The following is a 20,668-nucleotide window of genomic DNA, read 5'->3' as shown; positions in this document are numbered from 1 at the left end:
GTGCCCCGTCGCACATGCGCAATTAATTGGTGATAACGAGAGTTTGTTTGTCGCCATACCGACAAAATCGCATGTGTGTACGAGTTCGACCACAGGTTCGACGTTCGAACGTTGCCTGTCGCTGACTTTTATCTCGTCCCGAACACATCGTTATTTAGTCACTAAACTGCTATCGAAAATCACGAAAAATGGCTCAGCCAGACTGGGATACTGTCACGTACCTCCGCAAGAAGCCCATGAAGGCTAGCCAGCTGAGGTCTCAGCAGGTCTGTTGATCGAAGAGCATTCTAGAATATCGCAGAAGTCATACGTTTGATGCAGTGCTTATATTTCCCTCTAGGTTATTAATGCGGCCCAAAGGCAAGGCGTTCCCATTGAGACCACTAAAAAGTGTGAGTACTGTGTCTCCGCAACAACGCAGCTGTACATCGTAATTAAGTTTTGGATTTGTTGGTTGGTCGTGCTAAAAGAGCGGCCCATATATTTTGAGGAGTTTAGCTCACTCTTTCACTGGTGTACTGCGTGTTTCAACGCCATGTAGGGCGATTTCATGTCTCCTTGCGGGTTTTTCTATTGTTTTTCCTTCTCTTTTTTTTTCTTTTGTATTCAACACCCACCTTCGTCTCAGCCGAGAGGCTGTCACGAAATGGAGCGTTGTATGCTCTTTCCTACTTCTCTGGTGAGCTGGAGCATATGCTGCTGGAGCAATATACAAAATGATGGTTTTTAAAGGGACCGGTGGAGCAGTCGAAGTGCGCATGCGCATGTTTATTGTGTCATGTGTAATGCCAAGGACACTGACCCTGAACGTTCAGAGAATTCTCGGGCCTTGATTGCACATTGTTTCGAGCCGCATCATCATATCAAAGTACAGCACTCCCAAGCTCCACAAGCGAAACTACCATTGCATTTTTTGGCAACTTTCTTGTTGTTGTTATTCTGCTTTTGCTTCCATCAGTGCTCTGGCCCTTGCATATCACTTCAACAACACTTTTGGAATTTCGAATAAACAGTGAATAACTGATTTGAAGTGTAGCTTTACCCAGAGGAGATGTGAAAGCCCCCTGAGTATTTCACTGTCACAATATCACAAAACTAAAGCTGTTTTTTTCGATGTTTTTCCTTGCGTGTACATGGTTTACCAGACAGTGGTCGGCGAATAGCAATTACACTGTAATTTCAGTGCTGTGCGTGTCTAACACAGCTTAAACAACAACAACAACACGTTAAGAACATGGCCAAATGTAAGTGCCTCTAAAGAACGGCTCCTGCGTTTCACTAATTAATTCATGATACTTTTTTTTTTTTCACATTCACATTGGGACTGAAAGGGCAAGCCCGCAACACAGTCCCACAAATAAATGCACATGTGTAAAAAAAAAATAATAATATAACAACATGTACACAATAAATAATTGAAGTGTGAGTGAGTTGTGTAAGTGCTGCAAGGAATGACCGGAAGGCGTTTGCTCACCTTGTTCGTTACGAGGATTATTCAGATTCCCATGGCGCCGCGATTGCACGTGCTCCGATATGCGCGCTGCACCTCTTCCACAGTCCACATTAAATGTCGCGCGACAATACTTGCATACGACAACATCTTCCTTGCCTGAGAGTTCAAAATCTTGATTTTTGCAAACTTAGTCCGAGGCCATCTTCCTTTTTCTTCCCATCTCGGATGCAGTGGAAAGACAGGACCGCCGTACGTGGAAAGTGGAGGTGTATGTACGGTCGTAACCTCTCCACTAAACAACTAAAGGCCGGTGACCGAGATTCTACTTGATGTCACGTCCCTAAAAGGTTCACAAGCTCGGTGGGGCACCTACAATGGCAGAGGAATGAGGTTCCGACCAGAGCACCCGATCCGGGACAAAAAGTTTGACCCTGGAACACTCAGTGTGGTCGCAGGTCATCCAACCGTGGCAAATACCAAGAAAAGAAGAGTAATAAAGGAAAGCCTGCTTTGCATGTTGGAATCTTGCAGCTGGGCATGTGCAGCAAATTATCTGTCATGGTTCCTGGAATGTTCCTCTCTATTTGACGTTTTTCGATTAAAACCGAATGAGGGAAAATTTACCCAGTGTATGTTTTTCGATTAAAACCGAAAACTTGGAACCCTAGTTATGGGGACGGTGTCAAATAGTCCATGGTTATTATAGGCCAGCAGCATGCACGGATGCAAAAAATGCAATAGATGAGTTCAGAAAATCCCAGTGTTCTTTGCGCACGCATTGCATCCTGAGCGGCGGAGCGAAGAATAATCCTTCACATTTCGCTTTCGCTGACCTTGACACATCGTGGACAATGGACCGGTAGGGGAGAAATCGGAACAGTTTGGAGGCCGTCCGTTTCTTTCGTATTAGTAAATTCCCACAGTTCAAAGTGATACTAAGCACTCTGGGATTTTGTGAACGCATGCAGGAATATTTTTAGTTTTTAATATACATTTATAATACTCGTGTCATGCAACTGATAAAGAAAACGGTGCCCATGAAAAGAATGTCAGTGTTTCGCTGGATTTTCTACCTCACTGGTTCGTGGCGTTTTCTAAGTCTCATTTTCACTTTCGTTTTCCCCAGTCTTGGGTGTCTTTAAGTTTTGCTGCTGTAACAAACTAAGCGAAATGAATGCTCCGCAGTTAACGCCGCCACAAACAAGAAGCAGGTCACTTCGCTGAACACGGCAAAGCTCGACAGAGAGACCGAGGAGCTGCACCACGACCGCGTCACCCTTGACGTTGGCCGCCTGATTCAGCAAGGCCGGCAGGGGAAGGGCTTGACCCAGAAGGACCTCGCAACGGTGAGTCACTCGCCACTTGCATCAGAAATGTACCGCGGCGAAACGCATTAGTATCATTATGCCTCTTTTATTTGGGGTTTTATGATTTTTGTACTTTGAAAAGAGCGACAATTGAGTGATGTATTCGCACAAAAATTCACAGAAATTCAGTGTATGAAAGCGCAGATGCCCGCATGTCATTACTGTGTTCTGTGACCTCCTGTGGCACTCGTACCGGTAGGAACAGGTCACCAGGTAAGAAGCACTTTGAACTGGGACATTGAATGTCCGGGTGAACTCTAACATGTGTCCCGGCTCCATGGAGCCTCGTCTTAAGGATCAGCAGGACGGGACCATAAAAGGATATGCAGGTCTCCTCCTGGATGTGTTTTTGCTGATATCATTAATTCACCCCCTTTGGGGGCTTACCGTGGTAGTCAAATTTGATAACCTCAGGGATCTCCAGTATAATACCTCAAATATATATACTCAAATTCCATGATGTATGTTTGTCATGTGAACATCGTGAAAAATCAGGCTTAACCCACAAATGAAGAACCCTAATTACCGTTAAAGACAATTTTCTGTACATCAGAAATTGTAGAAGCGTTGGTTTGGGCAGCATAGCTCCTGCTGGTGCATCTCTGTCCAACACATGACGGTATTCATGATTGGGATAGACCCGCAGATAACCCACGTTTTCCTGGGAGTGCTGGTCCCGATACTGCAGGGGTAGCAGTGAGAGGGTGTCATTTTTGACGCCAGCTTTTCTTTCACGGTGCCAGCCGCATAGATGACATTTACCTGTCTACACAGACGACATGACATTTACCTATGAAACGACACTTAGATGTACACTTGGATGATCATTGCTACATAAAATTTCAGCTGACTCCATAACTCGAGTTAGCTTTTCCAGTTTCATTGGCACTACTGTTATACGAGACTCACACGAGCAATATTGCTTCTCTTTAAGAAAATCAACGAGAAACCGCAAGTGGTGAACGACTACGAAGCGGGTCGTGCGATCCCCAACCAGCAAGTGCTCGCCAAAATTGAGAGAGTCATTGGTAAGTCACATAATCTGCGTTTGATGCATTACCTAGATGATACTGTTATGCAAGATAAGGCAGGTGAGTTTGTGAGAGGTGATGTGACGACCAGAATTTTTAGAGCGATATCACCGTCCGGTTAGCAGGAGTCTGAATGATGACGATGACACGATGCACTGTATTTTACAGTGATAGCTGTAAAGTGGAGGTATAAGGGTGGGGTTGGGGGAGATTGTGGAGTCTGCGGAAGAGTGTCTGAAGCTCCCAGTAAAGTGCTTCCGCCGGCGCGGGCTAACGTTGGGAGAGGCCTGCGCTAAAGTGCTTCCGCCTGCACCTCACATAGGGTGCCACAGTCTCACGTCGTAATGCCGGTTGCGTCTGCGGAGAGCAGCTGTAGATATGAGCAGTGTACAGATGTGGACAGATGGAGAGAGGACAGCAGAAAGGAGTGGGTTACAGGGGGCTTAGTGTGCGTCTGGACCGACATGGAACACGTTCCCTGTAAAAACAGGCAGTTGTTTTGTTGCATCCCGTTCAGGTAGTTTCTGTTATCTTTAAACTAAGTAAATAGATAAAGGATGCACGTGCAAACGTCAGCACCGACGTCTCTGCCACGGTAGAAAACAAAAGCTGCAAAAGCACTGACGTGATACGACTTGGTTTGGATCAAACGTAGAAAGAAGAAACGTGCGGAAAGAAGACAGAGGACGCTACACAGACAACCACTTTGTGAGTTGCACATTGCTAGTTAATGCGCACACTTCCGTCTATACCTGGTGTGTGTGCCCCATATGGTCGCAGAGTCACGTTCTTCACCGTGCAAATGCAACCGTGCGACCTGCTAGCTTTGTAAGCTTTTTAATCTAGAATCATTTTGGAAGATGCGGGGAGGCTTTGCACACAAGTCTTGCGGTGACAAAAAAAGGTGGCCTTGACTGAGCAAATTTCGGAACTGCATTAATAAAAAAGATGATTGTAAAGCTGAAATGAAAAAGAAATGGAACTCGTGTCAATAAAAGAACCCACGCGTAATATGCGAGGCAAAAACAGCCACATCCCATGGAGCTTCCCGAACTCCAGCGCTATCCATGGTGCAGCGATCCAGAAAAGCGACTATTCATCAACCCATCCACACCGTTATGCGCAGGCGTGCGGATTCTTTCCTCTCCGTAAACGCAACCGTAATACCTCAGGTGGATCCGACAGCTGCTGCTGTAGGTAGAAATAGCGCGTAGGATTCGCATTAATTCTGCCATATTTCTTTGTCTCTTTCTAGGCATGAGGCTGCGTGGCAAGGAGAAAGGACAGATGATGTGCGAGAAGAAAAAGTGAAAAGGGAATTTTCGTACTGAAAGTTGGTTTTCAGGTTTCATCTGCGGCTTTCTGGCAACGATGTGGTCTAATATGCGTTTCCCCGCGTTTTATTTTGTTACAAAAGGCCAAGTGTACACTATTTTGCCAGTGATTTGTGCGAAAGGTTGCTGAATAAACTGGGGACATTTACCACTGGTTGCGTACCATCTATGCATTAGTGTCAGTGCCGTGGATGCAGCGCACAACTACCGTATTTAATTTAAAGGCTCGCATAATTAACTAACCGAAATGTTAGTACACCAAAGTGTTCCCTTTTTTTTTTTTTTTCCTACCTCCCAACTGCACTGCTGTCCTAAGATGCTTAAGACACCCATGCAGTAAATAATCTTTGTCATCGTTGCACGGAAGAACATGAGTAACGAAAATGGTGCTTTACCAAAGTTGTAGCTGGTAACTGAAACACCATAACAGATTCATTAATTACTGGGAACAAAGACAACCACTTGGTACTGAATTTGAGTAATAGCTATTACCGTTATGCAGCCACATAAGCGAGCCCCTTTTTCTCTGTGAACTCTATTCCGTGTCCGTGCATTCACACAAGTGACATCCCCGTGGAATATTCTAGAAGAACGAAAAAAGAAAAAAAAAACTGCTCACGGGGCAGAAGCATATTATGCAGACCATTAGCAGAATGCTGGAATATTTTGATGCAGATGTCATCTGCTATGATATACCTTATATTCCTCATATATTCACTCATAGCTGCAGTTGCTTTGCAGTGTGAACACTGAATTAAAAACAAAAAACAGAGGGTGCTGTGCTGTTGTGGGGTGGGGGTTGTCAGGTGCTGTTGTGCAGTACCGATGTAGGTTTGTGGACTGAGGATCTGAGCAGGTGCACCATTCTGGATGCAAACATGCCACTACAGGTTTCTTTTTTGAGTCTCGGAATATGTACAATTCCACCAAAACAAGATTGCTTGAGGGGTAGTGTACGCTGAAACACCACTTGTGCAAAAAAGAGGTGCCGACACCTGACGGAGCGCAGCACCCATTCCCAGCTCGGCAAGAACCACTTTGTTACTGGAAACAGTAATGAAACTAACAGAAACAAAATTAAAAGGCTGGAATCGGTCCGGATTGACTAATAAAAAATGGAAACTGTAATACATCCGTTATCCTGTCCATCCCTAATCCGTAGGAGTACACGTATGACATTACAAAATCTCGACAGACTAGAAACACCCTGTTTCAACGCATGCGCATATTTATAACCATTTTTTGCGCGTTAGCGTATGCGTGTTACAACTCGTGAAAGAATAAAATGAAACAGTTTATCCTCCAAATTTGTCAATTGCGCCACTTTTCCATTTGCCAGAAAGATGAGATGTTTGTTTGACCGGCACACTTTTAATTTCCCAATTTAAGTGGCACTTGCCAAAACTCAACTGACATCTCAATCTCTGCGCAAGGGGAACTTCTCTTCGTGGATTCCATCTTTGTCAATTACAACAATTACAACAGAGTCTCCCGTGTAGATGTCACGTTCCGCAGCAGAGATGAAGGCATCCTTAACGATGCTGACGGCACGTTCCTTCGTGGGTGGTTCCGGCTTGGCTCCTTCCATGTTCTTGAAGCCAATCTTCAGCGGGAAAAGACAGAAAAAAAGAAGGTGGCATTTTATGAGCAGCTGAAACTAGTGACGCGACAAAATTTTTGCGGGCCCAAGGTTTGCAGTCGACTCCGCTGGTGTGCATGATTCTACCACGACCTACCAGATTATAGCGACCATGTCATGTGGACCCCTTCCCATGTGGACCCCTTGTTGGAAGCTGGTGGTGGCGCCACTTATCGGCCCGGTTATTGCTTCCTCAATTTCTGCAATACTTTGCACTTCGGCTTACCTTAGTATTCTTGTACAACCGGTGGATGTCCCACGAGAGATGCATCTTTCAAAAGCTGATCATCATCATCATCATCATTTCTATGCATTCTCGTAGGAGCTGTTGCTGTCGTCTGCTACGGTAGCCGTACGTCAGCTTCTGCGCGTTCAAAATTCAAATTTCCACTGTCCAATCGTGATGTAGATCTCGCGGGCCGATGTGTAGCGCCCCTAGCGGGTTGTGCGGATGGGTTGCGATATAGGGACTGCCGATTACGTCGTGGTCATTATAATCTAGTAGGGCATGGATTCGACAAACTTTGGAATTTCCGGACGGAGTCACCAAGGCTCGCAAACATTTGCAGACTTGGGAGTTTCGAATAAAAATTTACTAATATTGTTATTGATATAGCTTTTACAATTCACGAAAGTGAGTTTGTGATCGAATGTGCGGAGAAATGAAAAAGGGATTTGCTCGTGCAACACGTTCTTTCTGCCGCGCAGATTTTTCCAATTTTTCATCCGAACAACACAAGCTCAAATAAACGTACTTTAACTTACTAAATAATTACACAGACTCGTGTTACAGACATAACACCAATAAGTGGAAGCTTCTCGAGGCTGAAAACGTGTGCTTTCAGAATCGGGAGAGACGGACGAACAGTCGAAAAACCTCTGCAAAACTTCCCAAACAAAAGTTGTAATTTCTCGTACTTTTTTGTGAATTTGAACCACGACAGGTTAGTGATGTCTCTAAGTAAAATATGGTTTGAATGCTCGATGCTAAAAAAATTACGAGCAACTTGGGAGATGAACGTAGAACAGTGGATTAATGTATACACATCAAAGTGCCACTCTAGACAAAATTATGCGTATTCAGACGATTACCAAATGTACGTCGCGGAAATTTACACGCCTCACGTTGCATAAAAAAAAAAGAAACAGCAAAAATTGTATCTCCACGTGACATGGAAGTTACACAGGGGGTTTATATTAACCCTCTTCAATTACAATAAATGGCGATATAGTCTACGTCAAGTGGGCCTTGTTATAGCTGCACCAGCAACCTCCTGGAGCGTTGTCTCCCTTGATTTTCACTGACAAAATTATTAATCATGGGAAATAGAAGTTGACAACATCTGCCCCTGCCACCGTTTTTCAGGAAGGCGGACGAGCCAATAAAACGCGAGGAAATCGTCCTGGAAATAACGCAGATCTGACGGTCATTCGTGTCGCTCCTCCAGGAGAGCGCCTTCTGACCCCAAGCCGAGGCCCCCATATCTCCAGAAATTGCACTGGGAACCTAACCTCAAGGAACTTCCCTCAGTGCAGCGTGTGCTACAGCCGTAAGCTTTGTTGTCTTCTAGCTTGTACAAAATGCACCATCAAAGCTGTGGAAAGGATCTTCCTTAACGTTAGGACCTTAGCAAGATTTCTGTACAAACTTGCTCAGAACCACTAATAATTGGGGCCTGACTTTTTAGGGTTAAACCCGTATCCGCCCGATATTTAGCCCCCCGAACGAAATCTGTAAAATTCGGGTTTAACCCGAATCGATCCGAAAACATCCGGGTCGCGTGGCACACTCATAAGCGTGCATTAAAATAAAGTTTGATAACATTGCTAAACATTAGTTCCCCCATGTTAAGACAATGTGCACTTACATACGCAGAGATTATGAGCTGTGCTATTGTAAAGTCACATTCATCTTCTGCGATTATCATCTTCCAGCACAAAGCATTGTTGTAATAATCGCTAGGGCGTACAACTCGAGCCAGGAAGCAACAAGGCATGGAAGATTATACATTTCTAAGGAATCTCCACCGCCTTCTATGTATGATGAACCACAAATTTTCTCAAGGAAATATCAAAGGACGTGGGAAGTGCAATGTAAACTATCCTTTCCCTTGTTGCTTTGTTGTTTGCAATGGAATCCTGCGTGAGAAGCACGTAAAAAATAAGTGCGTATAATGATGCCCCATTAATGTTACGTGTGCAATGTACATACATAATGATGCTAATGTGTAGTAGTGTCTGGCACTGAGTTAACTGGCCGTTTCCTCTAGCTCTGCTGCAGGACCTCCCTTTGCCCATTAAATAATCGTTCCAGTGGAATAAAAACAAATGAAGAAATGAACCAGAGAACTCCTTATCATTGCAAAACAGGTCACTGGAATACGGCAGGTAAAAGCTTAGAGCTGTCAAGACCAAAAAAAGTCGAAGCTTGAAATAAATAAAAAAACAAAGAAGCACCAATAAAACATTGAAATAACGAGCTGTTGTGCAAAGTATGCACTCCGTGAAGAAAAAAGTTATTAAAAAAAATAAACACCGGAAGGGTCCCGATGTCATTGGAACCGAGATAGTCCAGAATTTGGTGTCCTTATCTGGACACAGAATAGTAGGAACTCATTTTGATCGTCCCACAATTGAACCTCTGTATGCAATAAGGGGATAAGTCCAAAAATCACAAACCGAGAAAAGGGGCCTGATCTGATTGTCTGTCCCATTGGCACACATGCATTTCCCGTCTTTCACAATGCTGTAGCGGGCCAGCAAATCACAATAAGGTCCTAAATTTTCATTCACAGGTGCATACTGGTATGTAGATGTCATCGCAGCAAAAATAATAAAAAGGGGATCCCCTTATTATTTACTATCTACTTATCCCCTTATTGCATACAGAGGTTCAATTAATGCTAGGAATATGGCCCATATTTTCTCAGACCTGGTTGTCCAGTAACGGCTGGAGCATGGCACTCGACGATCCACCGGCCCTGTACTCCTTCTGTTCGCAGTGGCCGACGGGATCGTAGGAAAAGATACATCCCTTTCCTGAAACAGTCCGAATTTGGTACAACACCTCCCTATCACTAGCTACGTGTCCCTCACCGTCCTCGTCTAACCCGGCCAGAATGTTGGATATGTAGTAAGGGAAGAATCGCTTGTAGTACAACATGGTGCTGATCAGCTGAGCTGCTGCTGGAGTGCTCATCGGCTTGTTGTGCTCATGAAGGTACATCTACAAAGGTAAAAAGGTGTGCTGCAACACTGATTGGGGTCGGACTCACGTGCACCACTCAACAATTTTAGCGGTCATGGACAGAGGACGGACAAATTTTCCCGCAGTGAGGAACTCCTGCACGAGAGGTTAATGGAACTGCGCGAATTCTGCTCTTTCAGTTGTCTCATTCGTTGAAGACACTAGGATGTTCTTAATTTCCGGTTTAAAAGTTGGCTGACCGCATCTATGCTATTTTTACCGGAACAAATATTTCTTCTGCAATGAACAACAACTTTATTTGAGTTTCATCACCAGGGGCAGTACTCTACCCCACTGCTGGGGCCGTATCTTCGGCAAAGTAATCAACCTCGATTACTGTATTTTCACGCGTATTAGCCGCACCGTAGATAAGCTGCAGGACTCGTTTTTAGATACATTTTGAAAATGTTTTTGCAGATAAGCCGCACTCGCAGATAAGCCGCAGGTAATACGACGCGACTACTTTGTGCGCTAAACCAGTGATGCACATACAAAATCAACAGAGACGCTCAACGCTCGTCAGCGCCGTACTCCCTGCCAACTGCCCTGTTCCCGTACGTGTCCGCAAAGTCGACGACGTTTAGTTTGAAGCCGCTGTCGTGGCTGTGCCTCAGCGTTGGAGCCATGCCTCACCTCTAACTGCCGTGCCCGTGTCCACGAATGCTGCTGCTCTCGTCAAATGAGAACTGACGCTTAGCTGACCACGTTTTATCCCGATGTCAGGTGTATTGAACCCCCCTGGGTGTCTACCGACAAAGGAAACCGTAGGGAAGGCCATAAACCCTGTCCACATTCCGGTGTCGGCATGATGTATAACAAAGGAGGTCAGTTCTACTAAGATCAGACTGTGCCCTTGTTGCGTGTTTTTCGTGGATTGACGGGTTAGTCCACTCGAATGTGTAGTGGACCCGCCCCTGTTCGGTATTGTTCATGCACTGGCAGGGCGGTCCTGTTCCAAAAAACATGAGGCACTGTCGGCCCTTTTGTTTAACCCGGGGTATGGGGAAAGTACCAGGGAAAAATAGTCACCAGATAAGCCGCACCCACGGATAAGCCGCAGAGCGTCCGCGAAAAAAATAAATCACGCATAAGCCGCGGCTAATACGCGTGAAAATACGGTACTTTAGGTCTCTTCTGTCATTGGTGCACAATCGAAAAAGGCGTGAGTATTAAAAGTGGTTGACACTTTTTATTAACCAGTGACCCAACGTGTTATCTTGGGATGCCATCCGCCTTATCGGTGTTTCCTCCTGAGAACCCGAAGGCCACACCTGTGATACAGTGGCTGTACATGTGATATGCCCGCCCTGCATTGTTGCTTCGGTTCTTTGACGTCAGAAACGGGAAAACTCTTCGAGTGTAAAACTGAATTTTGTGGAAAATGTGCGAAAAAGCATACTAGTAATTTCCTATTTTTGCTGTTGTCATTATTCATGACCTACAAGTGTGGAAGACGTGAATGTTTGTGTGACACCGTGATTGTACTTAACATTTATAGCTGCGGTATGTCGCCGTGAGACAGCGCTGACAACACGTGGCACGGCAGCAGGCGACAAAACCAACAAAGGATCATGCAAAGGATCAGACCGACAGTGTGGCGCAAGCCGTGAACGCGTTTATAAGGAATCAGTTCGCGCTTTAAATCACGAGCTTGAGCTTTTTCTTATTATTATTTTTAGTAGAGTATTATTATTATATTTAGTAGAGTATTATTATTATATTTAGTAGAGTATTTCGTGGTAGCCCCACCATACAGCTGGTGACGTAAAGTAATCGAGGTCGATTAGTTTTGACGAGGATAGGGCCCCTGGTGGTAATGTGGTGGAATGGAATAACGAGCTCCCTCACAGGGAAGACCGAAGTCCTACGGTGTCTAAAAACTTTAAAAGTGCTTTCAAGTTTTCGGGCTAGATTTGGTCATGGTCCAAGCAATAGTGAGAAGGCGACAGTGTAGATGATTTAGAGCCATTGAAAGTGTGGATCTGAAGGGTCGGCAGTGCAACGACTTTTATTTCTTCCCTCTCGTTTTCATATAAATGTAAAATAATGGCAACAGGATGCCCTACGTAATGAACCACATACAAAAGCACGCGAAGTTTATTACTATTCAAGAAAGGGTGAACTTTACCTTCATACGTGCTTCTAAAAACCGCGTGAATGTCAGGACATCGCACCAGCATCCTCCAGAGCCTAGAACGCACTTGTCAGACCTGTGAACGGAATCAAGCGGAGTTTCATGCAGTATGCGACACTGGCGTAGAAAGACTGAACTGATTCTTGCAGTTCCATATCCAACTTACAACTTGAAGAGTTTCGACTGCTCCCTCGTGTAAATGCTGTATCCAGTGCTCAGTCGACTATCGGATGCAATGACAACAAAATCACTGCCTGCAACTGCGACAAGACTCCTGCAAAACGTACACCAGATTTCAGTACGGGCCCGGATAAGCAGGATCGAAAGACAGAACGCGCAATCGGGAAGATGACAAGCACAAACTCTACACCACGGTGCTCTAGACAACATTAAATGGACACGTACCCGCCGTTGTCCGAGTACGGGCTGAATTTATGTTGTTTGGGCATCCCTTGTGCCATCAACATGGGCATCTCCTGGTTGAACAAAGCCGGCCCTGCCATTTCTTCGATGTCGAATAACTTTTCTGCAGTGGATGAACGACTGAAGAAAGTGGAGGCGAGCACCGACCTAAATGCTACCTTGATCAGACTGTTGTCTTGCGCATGAACGCAGCTATTATGGTTCCTAGACAAGAAAAACCAATGTAATTCATTAAAAAAATTCGCAAAACTTAGTTGACTAAACCAGCTTAAAAGCGTGTAGTATAATGTTACCTGCTTATCGTGAAGGCCGTGAAACCTGGTGTTAATCTCTCATCGCGGAAGAAATCGGGTGAAACAGGATAACGGACGGCATAACGTGTTAAAAGTTTCCAGTCATTCGTAAAAGCTTCGTATAAGTGTGTGTGCATTGCACTTCGTTGCTGGATCAGTTTCTAAATATGATATAAACTTATATTAAATTAATATGTATGATGCTGGTATAAAATTAATAATGCATAAAAAAAGAGCGCATGTGATGATTCGAAACTACGCCTGTGAATACCTCAATACCACTGCTGTCAACACAAGCACACACTCAAACAAGCCGGCGGGTGAAAATGGTACGCTTTACGCAAAATTTTTGATTGCAACTTCATTTTTGTGGTCAGTTTCCTCAATATAGCTATCTATGTACTCGCTCCTTACAGTTGTTCTACTCTTTCTTCAAATCTCTCGTGGGAAAAGATGTTGTTGTGGAGCTGAAAAACGACTTGAGGTATTCTTGAGGTTGCCTTGTATTGCAAATTCTGGAAACTACGTTACGAGAGTACTGACGAACACTGCCTACTCTTTTAATTTCAGTATATGCGGTACGCTGCATTCAGTGGACCAATACCTGAATATCAAGCTCACAGACATCAGCGTCACGGACACGGAGAAGTACCCCCACATGGCAAGTGCTACTCTCCAAAACACCGATTAAATTGCGCACTGGACATTACAACTGCTATACACCACAGCAGAACTGAAAAATACCGTTTCTGCGTAGATATAATGTCTTAGTCATGGACTCTTACGTTATTGTCGCTGCCATTTCAGTTGGAGATAGTGCAGAGCAGTTTATCTGTAGTGTGCGCCAACTACCAGCGTCACCTTTGGCAATGTGTGTTTGCCAGACGTTATACCGTAACTTTTGATTGCTTGGCTAAACTAGGGCAACAACACTTCTACCAGCGGTAGTAGTGAGGAGGAGGCGGTGATGTTGGGAAATGCTCAATATAGTGTTTAATCAAGTTAGCCTATGTTACTTTAGTGAGGTCAGGTTAGGCTGGGGCAGCGAAGCCAAGCCCTAAGGTGATCGCAGTCAGATTGCGCTAACAGTTTTTGAACTATTGCACTCTGAGTGCTATTTGTTCAAGCTCACGTTTACTTTATCTTTGGTGCAGCTCTCCGTAAAGAACTGCTTCATCCGTGGTTCCGTGGTTCGTTACGTGCAACTTCCTGCGGACGAAGTTGACACACAGTTGCTTCAAGATGCAGCAAGAAAGGAGGCAACGCAAAGTAAGCCTTGATGAGCGTGCTTCGAGAAGCTGCCATTTTGCAACCAGACTTTCTCATCAGCAATGCATTCTCGAGGCTAAGAGACTGTGGGCTTCTCTTTTGTACATATCCCATAAGAATGTAATTTAATACGGTTTGGATTATTGACACCATTTTGTTTAAGAGCTGCTGTGGATGTCTTGTGAGCACAAGACGAAAACAGTGTGAATCTTTGAGCATCGATTAATAAACCAAACTGTCGAGACATCTGTTGTGCTAAGTGTTGTTTTGGAAAATACGAATGGAAGACGAGATGTACAGTCTAGACACTGTTTTTGAAACTCCGGATCATCGCACACAGTGGCCAGACTTAAACGGACACTAAAATGCAGAAATTGCTCCTCGCAGAATGGAAGATGCTGTTATGTCGACACAAATGGAATTGGATGCATCAGTTGTGTCGTGATTTACGAGCAGCAGAAACCATAATTTATGCTTTTCCCTGCTCCTCTCTCAAGGTGGCCAACAGTGCTGAGCAGACTCTCATCGGTCTCCTCAAATGATTTGTCTAATAATCATCGCTGGAGGCCTTCCGCAGGAGACTATTTGAGGAGACTAATCAGAGGGGTGTCTGCATTGTCGTGCTTCTTGGGGGAGAGAGGGAAAGCTTAAATTTGCGGTTTCTGTATCTCATAAATTGATTTTAATTCATATTATTTAACTAAGCCAAAATTTTAATTTATATTAATTCAACCCTACACTGACCCGTAACACCAAAATGTTCAATGTGGTCACCTTGCAGACGGAGCCTAGAGACTAGATTTTACGCAGCCTCGTCACTTACCCATCACTTGAAAAAGGACTGTAAAGGTTTCTCTGTACTTCAAGGAAATTCTGGTGAGGTAAGCCAGTGTCATTGACCCCGTTTACATGGGACCGCTTAAAGCGAATCGAACCAGGTTAGCGGTCCCGGTACGCTCATGTAAACGCCTCGAAGCGCTCCCAAATGCAGCCCAACTTGGTTCGCTTGGAGGGCCCACGTGAACGCCTCGGTGTGCACAGAGTTCTCCCTCCCTAGGAGCCACAATTCTACATTTCTCACTGAATCTCTGCTTGACAATGTTCTCAGCTTTGTAAACCCAAATATTCCTGTGTCACAAGAACCAATACACCTTGCAGGTAAGTCAGCTATCTGCGCAGCTCCCTAGTTTCCCTCTTTTCCTCGTGGAGCGACCTCACTGGTACCTCTTCCAAGTAAAGGGGTGACATTTGTTTGAGAAAAAAGGGACAGTTCAAGGTGAGGCACACACTGTTTGTTCTATGGACACATGCCGGACACGAATACCTCCTTGTTGCTACCTTGAGAAGACGGACACTTTGTCACGTGGCTTCTCCAAACTTTACCCTTTCCCCTGCATAGGCAAACTGTTTAACTATAGCCTGAAGTTTCCGGGAAATATTTTTTTCCAAATTCCGGAGGTAAAAATCGGGGAAATCGGCATGTGCTCTAAATTCACGCAAATTCGGGTGGAAAGACTTCCAGCGTGCCAAATTTGGGGAGAAATCGGGGTCTATTGCTCATACGATTCCTACAGACGTTTCAGTGAGGGCAATGTGCCCGGTAAAAAATCGGGCTTCACCCTAAAGTGGCAACCTTCAATTCGGAGTGCAAATTCGGGAAATAATCGGGTTAAACCCTAAAACTTCAGGCTCTAGTCTTAACATATCCATCTCCGCTACTGAAAGGTCTCTCCAAAGTGCCCACGCGTAGCACTCCCGTTCCTCCAGCGCAGAAAGGTACAGATGACACCTCGCTGTCCAAGTAAAGTTGTGTTTATTAAGAGTTTTCAAAAACTACTTTGTCCATTCTATGTATTGGGGCAGTCAAACTGGAGAGGTAAGGCAGAGAACAAGCTCACGAGAAAATGGATCCCCTCAACCCCCTATCCAAGGACAGAACTTTCCTCTTGTATGGCATGGCAGCAAATCCACTACTCCCTACATGGTTTATCAAGAAATAATACATATATTAAACAGCCACAACCATTAGTTTCATCGTCTTGGGTGAGTGTGCGTGATGCGAGGAAGTGTTCACGAAAGACAGAGTTCTTCTTTCTTGCTTTGTTTTGCACACACTTACTAATCAGTTCTCAATCACATCACTGAAAGTTACATCAGCACTCTCCTCGCTGTTAACAGAGCAAGCGTAGGCGACGATTTGTCAAAATTACTGGAGGGGTTCGGGCGAACTTCCGTGCCGTCTGCATGAGCGAGCAAATAAATCAAGCGACACACACGCACAAATGCTGTATTTACTCGCCTAATTAACGCGATTGCACAATCAGCATAAATATACTTTTTACTCACAATCCGACGTTAGCTTCAACGCTGGCGCAACCGCGTGGCATTGAGCGAGCGTCAGTGTTGCCAGCACGATCGGCACCCTCCCTATGGCACAGAGATTTTTTATTTAAAAGGCGCGTCAATTGTGCGAGTAAATACGGTATTTTTATGCTCGTACTGCGTACTCAGACTAGCGACATTCTCGCGGAAGATTCTAGTGGAAGAAAAAGCAAAAAACACTGCTCACAGGGACTAAGTTCCGTCCCGTGTTACGTGAGCATTCGCACGGTGCGGAATATCGGGAGTGGCGTACTACGCACTTAGCAGACGACACTTCGCAGACGACACAGTCTTTCCTGTCGTCTGCTACAGAATCCCCACGGTTAGCAGTGTACGTGAACGCTGGACGTTGAGTGCTCGCGCTCAGAAAGCTACGACGTTTCTCGCGTCTTCTGCGGGGAATGTCGCTCGTGTGAATACACTGATACAGTGAACCCTCGTTAATATGACCCCAGGTAATCTGACATACGCGCTTTACGACCATACTCTTGGGGAACAGTGCTGTGAAACCTCTGCAAATCCCTCCCGTTAATACGACAATTCCGCATTATGACCAAAATTTTCGGGAACGACCATGGTCATAATAATGAGGGCTCGCTGTAGTTCATTGCCGAAATTGGACTGAACTTGCATAAGAAGAATCATTGGCTGCAGCCAACAATTTTAATACAAGTCTGCACTACAAATGCCAACTGAAAGTAGTCCGGCTACTGTTCCCATAGAAACAAGGACCTCAACAATGTCACTGTATGGTCAAAGTGCAACACGCTACAACATGGGGAGTGCACGCGCATCAAAGAGGGGAGGCGGGGAGGGGGGTAGGCAAACATTGCTGTCAAGTAACTTCGAATTTATGCCATTTTGAGCAACGCATTCCTCCAGTACAACCTCACTGGGCAAAGCAGAAGAGTGTTCAGTACAGCCATTTGAATATGATATAGATTTCCGAACGATACACTATTTGCTTCGTAACTGTGCTGCTGAATAAGTATTTCGTGGGCAAACATTTTGTGGCAACACACCACAATCTAAGGATGGGCATTGAAGCCGAAATGCCATTTAGACCTGTCTCGTGACGAAACTTGACCGGTGTTCTAGCAGGCAGTGACTAGCAATTCACTTTTTTTTTTTTTAGTCATCAGTGCAAAGCAATTGATCTACCGTTCCTACCTTCCTAAGCGTGAGACAGTCCATTCTTCTCGAGTGTCTTGCTGTTCACAAGAGCAGTCTCTCGACACTTGCAGCGTACGCTATGTCGTCGCGATCACATTTTCACTAGAAGGATAGACACCCATGCACGGTGGAGCAGACTGCATGTAAAGTTTAGAAAAGTAGATCTCTTAAATATACAACTGCACATAGCTCCTTTCTCAGCGCACACCTAACCTAACTGTTCCTTGAAACGTGCTAGCTTTCGAGTAGACTTCTTAGCAGTATTAATTGACAATATGTAGCAGCTAACCACTTCGGGACACGCGTAGTTGCGCCTCTCTCCAGCTCGTAGCGTCACTTGATCTCATTATCATTTTTTTTTATCAGTCTAGCTATGCCTAGATTTGTACATGAGAACAGCAATAGTATACGCTCAATACTAAACTTGAAATTTGAGATTCTTTCGCCACTCTCGCATGAAACGGACAGATGTATACAAACAACACAAACAGTTGCACTATATAAACAAAATATGTACATGTGCAACACTCGATAACCAGGACCAGAGAGCAAGGGCATGAACATGAAAGAGAGACCATTTCACCTGCTGCTGCACTGCTCTTGAAACAAACACACAAACTTTCTTCACACACTGTTTTGCACTTGCGAGACAGGCACACAACAGATGAGTCGGTGGTGCTCTACATTCGGCAGAACCGTGAACACAAATCCACCGAGATGTCATGTTTGTGATGCTACAGAAGAGATTCCAAGTCCTATAAGGTACATCCTCGGCAGAAACATCTCGCCTTGCAGAGTTTCCGAGATATTATCGTAAGCAGTCATCTTCACCTGGAGCCTGAGATGCTATGACCAACTAGAGCTACTAACTGCACACCTCAAAGCATTTCATGAGACAATCTCTTTTCGTAATGCAGCAATTACGCTACAGTTTGAGTAGTCTGGAGGTAATTTCTTTGGAATTCTTTCCAACAGGGCATGCTTCTACCTCTTGTACTCCTTTCTTTCAAGGTGAAGAGTGATGCCACAAACGTTTTGGCGAATCTGGGGGTTCACAGCCGAACCTGCTGGTGTGCGTGCTTTGAGAAAGTTTCGAATTATTCGCCAAGGTTCACGGGCTTGAACTTTCTAGTCAAAAGTCAGAAATACTGTTACTTTTGTAATTTGCAAGAGTGAGTTTGTAGTCAGATGTTAAGAATGTACTGCACACACGCAGGAAAAGTTAAGAAATTTGTTCCTGCAACATGTTTGTTCCACCCATCCAAGAGAGATCTCCAGGTGGTATTTTTCAGGCTAACACAATCTCAAATAAACCACCTTCGACTTACTAAACAGAATTGCATCATCACATTACGGACATAACACCAATTTGCGGCTACTGGATACATAGCAGTTGAATCTCGGGTAAAGAAAGTTCCAATTTTGTGAACCCTCATGAATTCGGACCTCGACAGGTTTGTAACATCACTAGTTAAGAACTACGGCGCAACCACAGGGGTTGTGACACTTCCACATACAGTATGTGGCTCCTTGCATTGTGCGCGTATTGTACTGATCGCCATAGTATTGTTCTACATACCCTTGAACATACGCATGCTTTAAAGGAGCACTGAGGTGACCACCGAAAATTTTTTGTATCTTTTTTTTCTTTTTTTTGTGCAGAGTGTTCATAACACGAGTTCCTGCGAAAGAACGATGAGCAAGCGGAACGCAGAACTAGAAGCCGTCGTGACGTACGCCACTCCCCCTCACGTGACCAGTGACATGCAGCTAAAAACAAAACAAAAACAACAAAAAAACAAAGGTTGGACGGGGGAAAGCTCTGGGCATTCTCTCCGCAGCTGTTTTTTTCAACCATTTTTTGTAAATTCGATGGTGCAGGTTCCTTGCGTTTCATGTTTATAAACATGAACATGTTGCGCTGGTAACAGGAGCACCACAGAGTGAAAATATTTTGCATGGCGACTCCTGGTGGACAGCTTGACAGACGAGGGAGGATTTCGAGCTACGTTAAATGTCGTCTCACTGCTCCCTTAAGCTCAGATATCAGAGCAGCATGAACTACGGCCCTTCCCGTTGGTCCCCGTGAGCACGTGACCCCTCCCGCATTGCCCCACCGGTGGAGACGCCTGCAGCGGTTTCGGAGTTGGATGAGTTTTCGGTATTCACTGTGCCCGTTTTCGGTGCACCTAATTGCCCTTAACATTTGTCCAGCATAACTTGGGAGTGAAGTGTTGCAACGCTTTTGAGTGCATTCACAGCTTTGTGAACATAAACGGCATGTGGACAGACCATGAAATACAAAATTGTGTACTACTTCCATAAAAATACAGAACAATAATAGAACAGAATATCAAATGAGAGTATGTGCCAAAAAAGTATACTACTTCAAACCTGTTTCACCATTTGCAAAACTTATGGCACGGACATTGCAGGCTATATTAAAGGGGCACTGAAGCGTAGAAATTTCTCGTTGTGTAATGAAGCTTACGGTTCATCGGCATAAAAAGAACAGGATTCAGGAACAGGAAAGAAACCGCAACCTACATTTTCCCTCTCCTTCTCAAGAAGCGCAACAATGCGGAGGGGGCCTCCCCCCAAAGGACCTCTTGCGACGATTGGACAAATCGTTTCAGGAGACCAATGAGAGCCACTTGAGATGGAGAGGGAAAGCGAAAACTTGCGTTTTTTTTCTTTTCGTATCTTAAATCATGAATGATGCAATGGATGAATACTGTTCCTTTTGTGTTCCGTGTCAAAGTAACAGCAGTTCCCTTTAAAGAGACAGCAGACCCCAAAGTCATTTAATCCCCCTTTAACAGATAAGCGGATAATGTCCTTGCCATCCTGCCGCACCCAAACAGAACTGTGCATGCACTAGAACCAACCAAAATATTTAGGTACTTGTGCATCATGTCGCATG

At 44.7% G+C, this 20,668-nt stretch overlaps 3 protein-coding genes across 3 annotated transcripts; 2 read left to right on the top strand and 1 right to left on the bottom strand.

Annotated features, from left to right (window-relative positions):
- The first annotated feature begins 34 nt into the window (after positions 1 to 34).
- Positions 35 to 5,333, top strand: LOC135368233 (endothelial differentiation-related factor 1 homolog). Its single transcript, XM_064601384.1, has 5 exons — positions 35 to 266; positions 341 to 392; positions 2,639 to 2,799; positions 3,755 to 3,848; positions 5,107 to 5,333. Exons 1-5 carry the CDS (start codon positions 189 to 191, stop codon positions 5,160 to 5,162), a joined length of 441 nt encoding a protein of 146 aa, XP_064457454.1. The 5' UTR covers positions 35 to 188; the 3' UTR covers positions 5,163 to 5,333.
- A 1,156-nt stretch (positions 5,334 to 6,489) lies between these two features.
- LOC135368228 (proteasome subunit beta type-1-like) lies at positions 6,490 to 12,796 on the bottom strand. The gene is made up of 6 exons (XM_064601380.1): positions 12,611 to 12,796; positions 12,372 to 12,479; positions 12,200 to 12,281; positions 9,921 to 10,050; positions 9,757 to 9,863; positions 6,490 to 6,788 (listed from the first exon to the last, which is right to left on the bottom strand). The coding sequence occupies exons 1-6, from the start codon at positions 12,706 to 12,708 to the stop codon at positions 6,603 to 6,605; spliced, it is 711 nt and encodes a 236-aa protein (XP_064457450.1). The 5' UTR covers positions 12,709 to 12,796; the 3' UTR covers positions 6,490 to 6,602.
- A 249-nt stretch (positions 12,797 to 13,045) lies between these two features.
- Positions 13,046 to 14,436, top strand: LOC135368229 (U6 snRNA-associated Sm-like protein LSm2). The gene is made up of 4 exons (XM_064601381.1): positions 13,046 to 13,250; positions 13,338 to 13,405; positions 13,492 to 13,582; positions 14,076 to 14,436. Exons 1-4 carry the CDS (start codon positions 13,248 to 13,250, stop codon positions 14,199 to 14,201), a joined length of 288 nt encoding a protein of 95 aa, XP_064457451.1. The 5' UTR covers positions 13,046 to 13,247; the 3' UTR covers positions 14,202 to 14,436.
- The last annotated feature ends 6,232 nt before the right edge of the window (positions 14,437 to 20,668 follow it).

Source organism: Ornithodoros turicata, chromosome 9 (assembly GCF_037126465.1).
Source record: "Ornithodoros turicata isolate Travis chromosome 9, ASM3712646v1, whole genome shotgun sequence".
Lineage (NCBI taxonomy): Eukaryota > Metazoa > Arthropoda > Arachnida > Ixodida > Argasidae > Ornithodoros > Ornithodoros turicata.
Note: the sequence above shows the minus strand (reverse complement) of the source record. Positions and strands in the feature narration are given on the sequence as shown.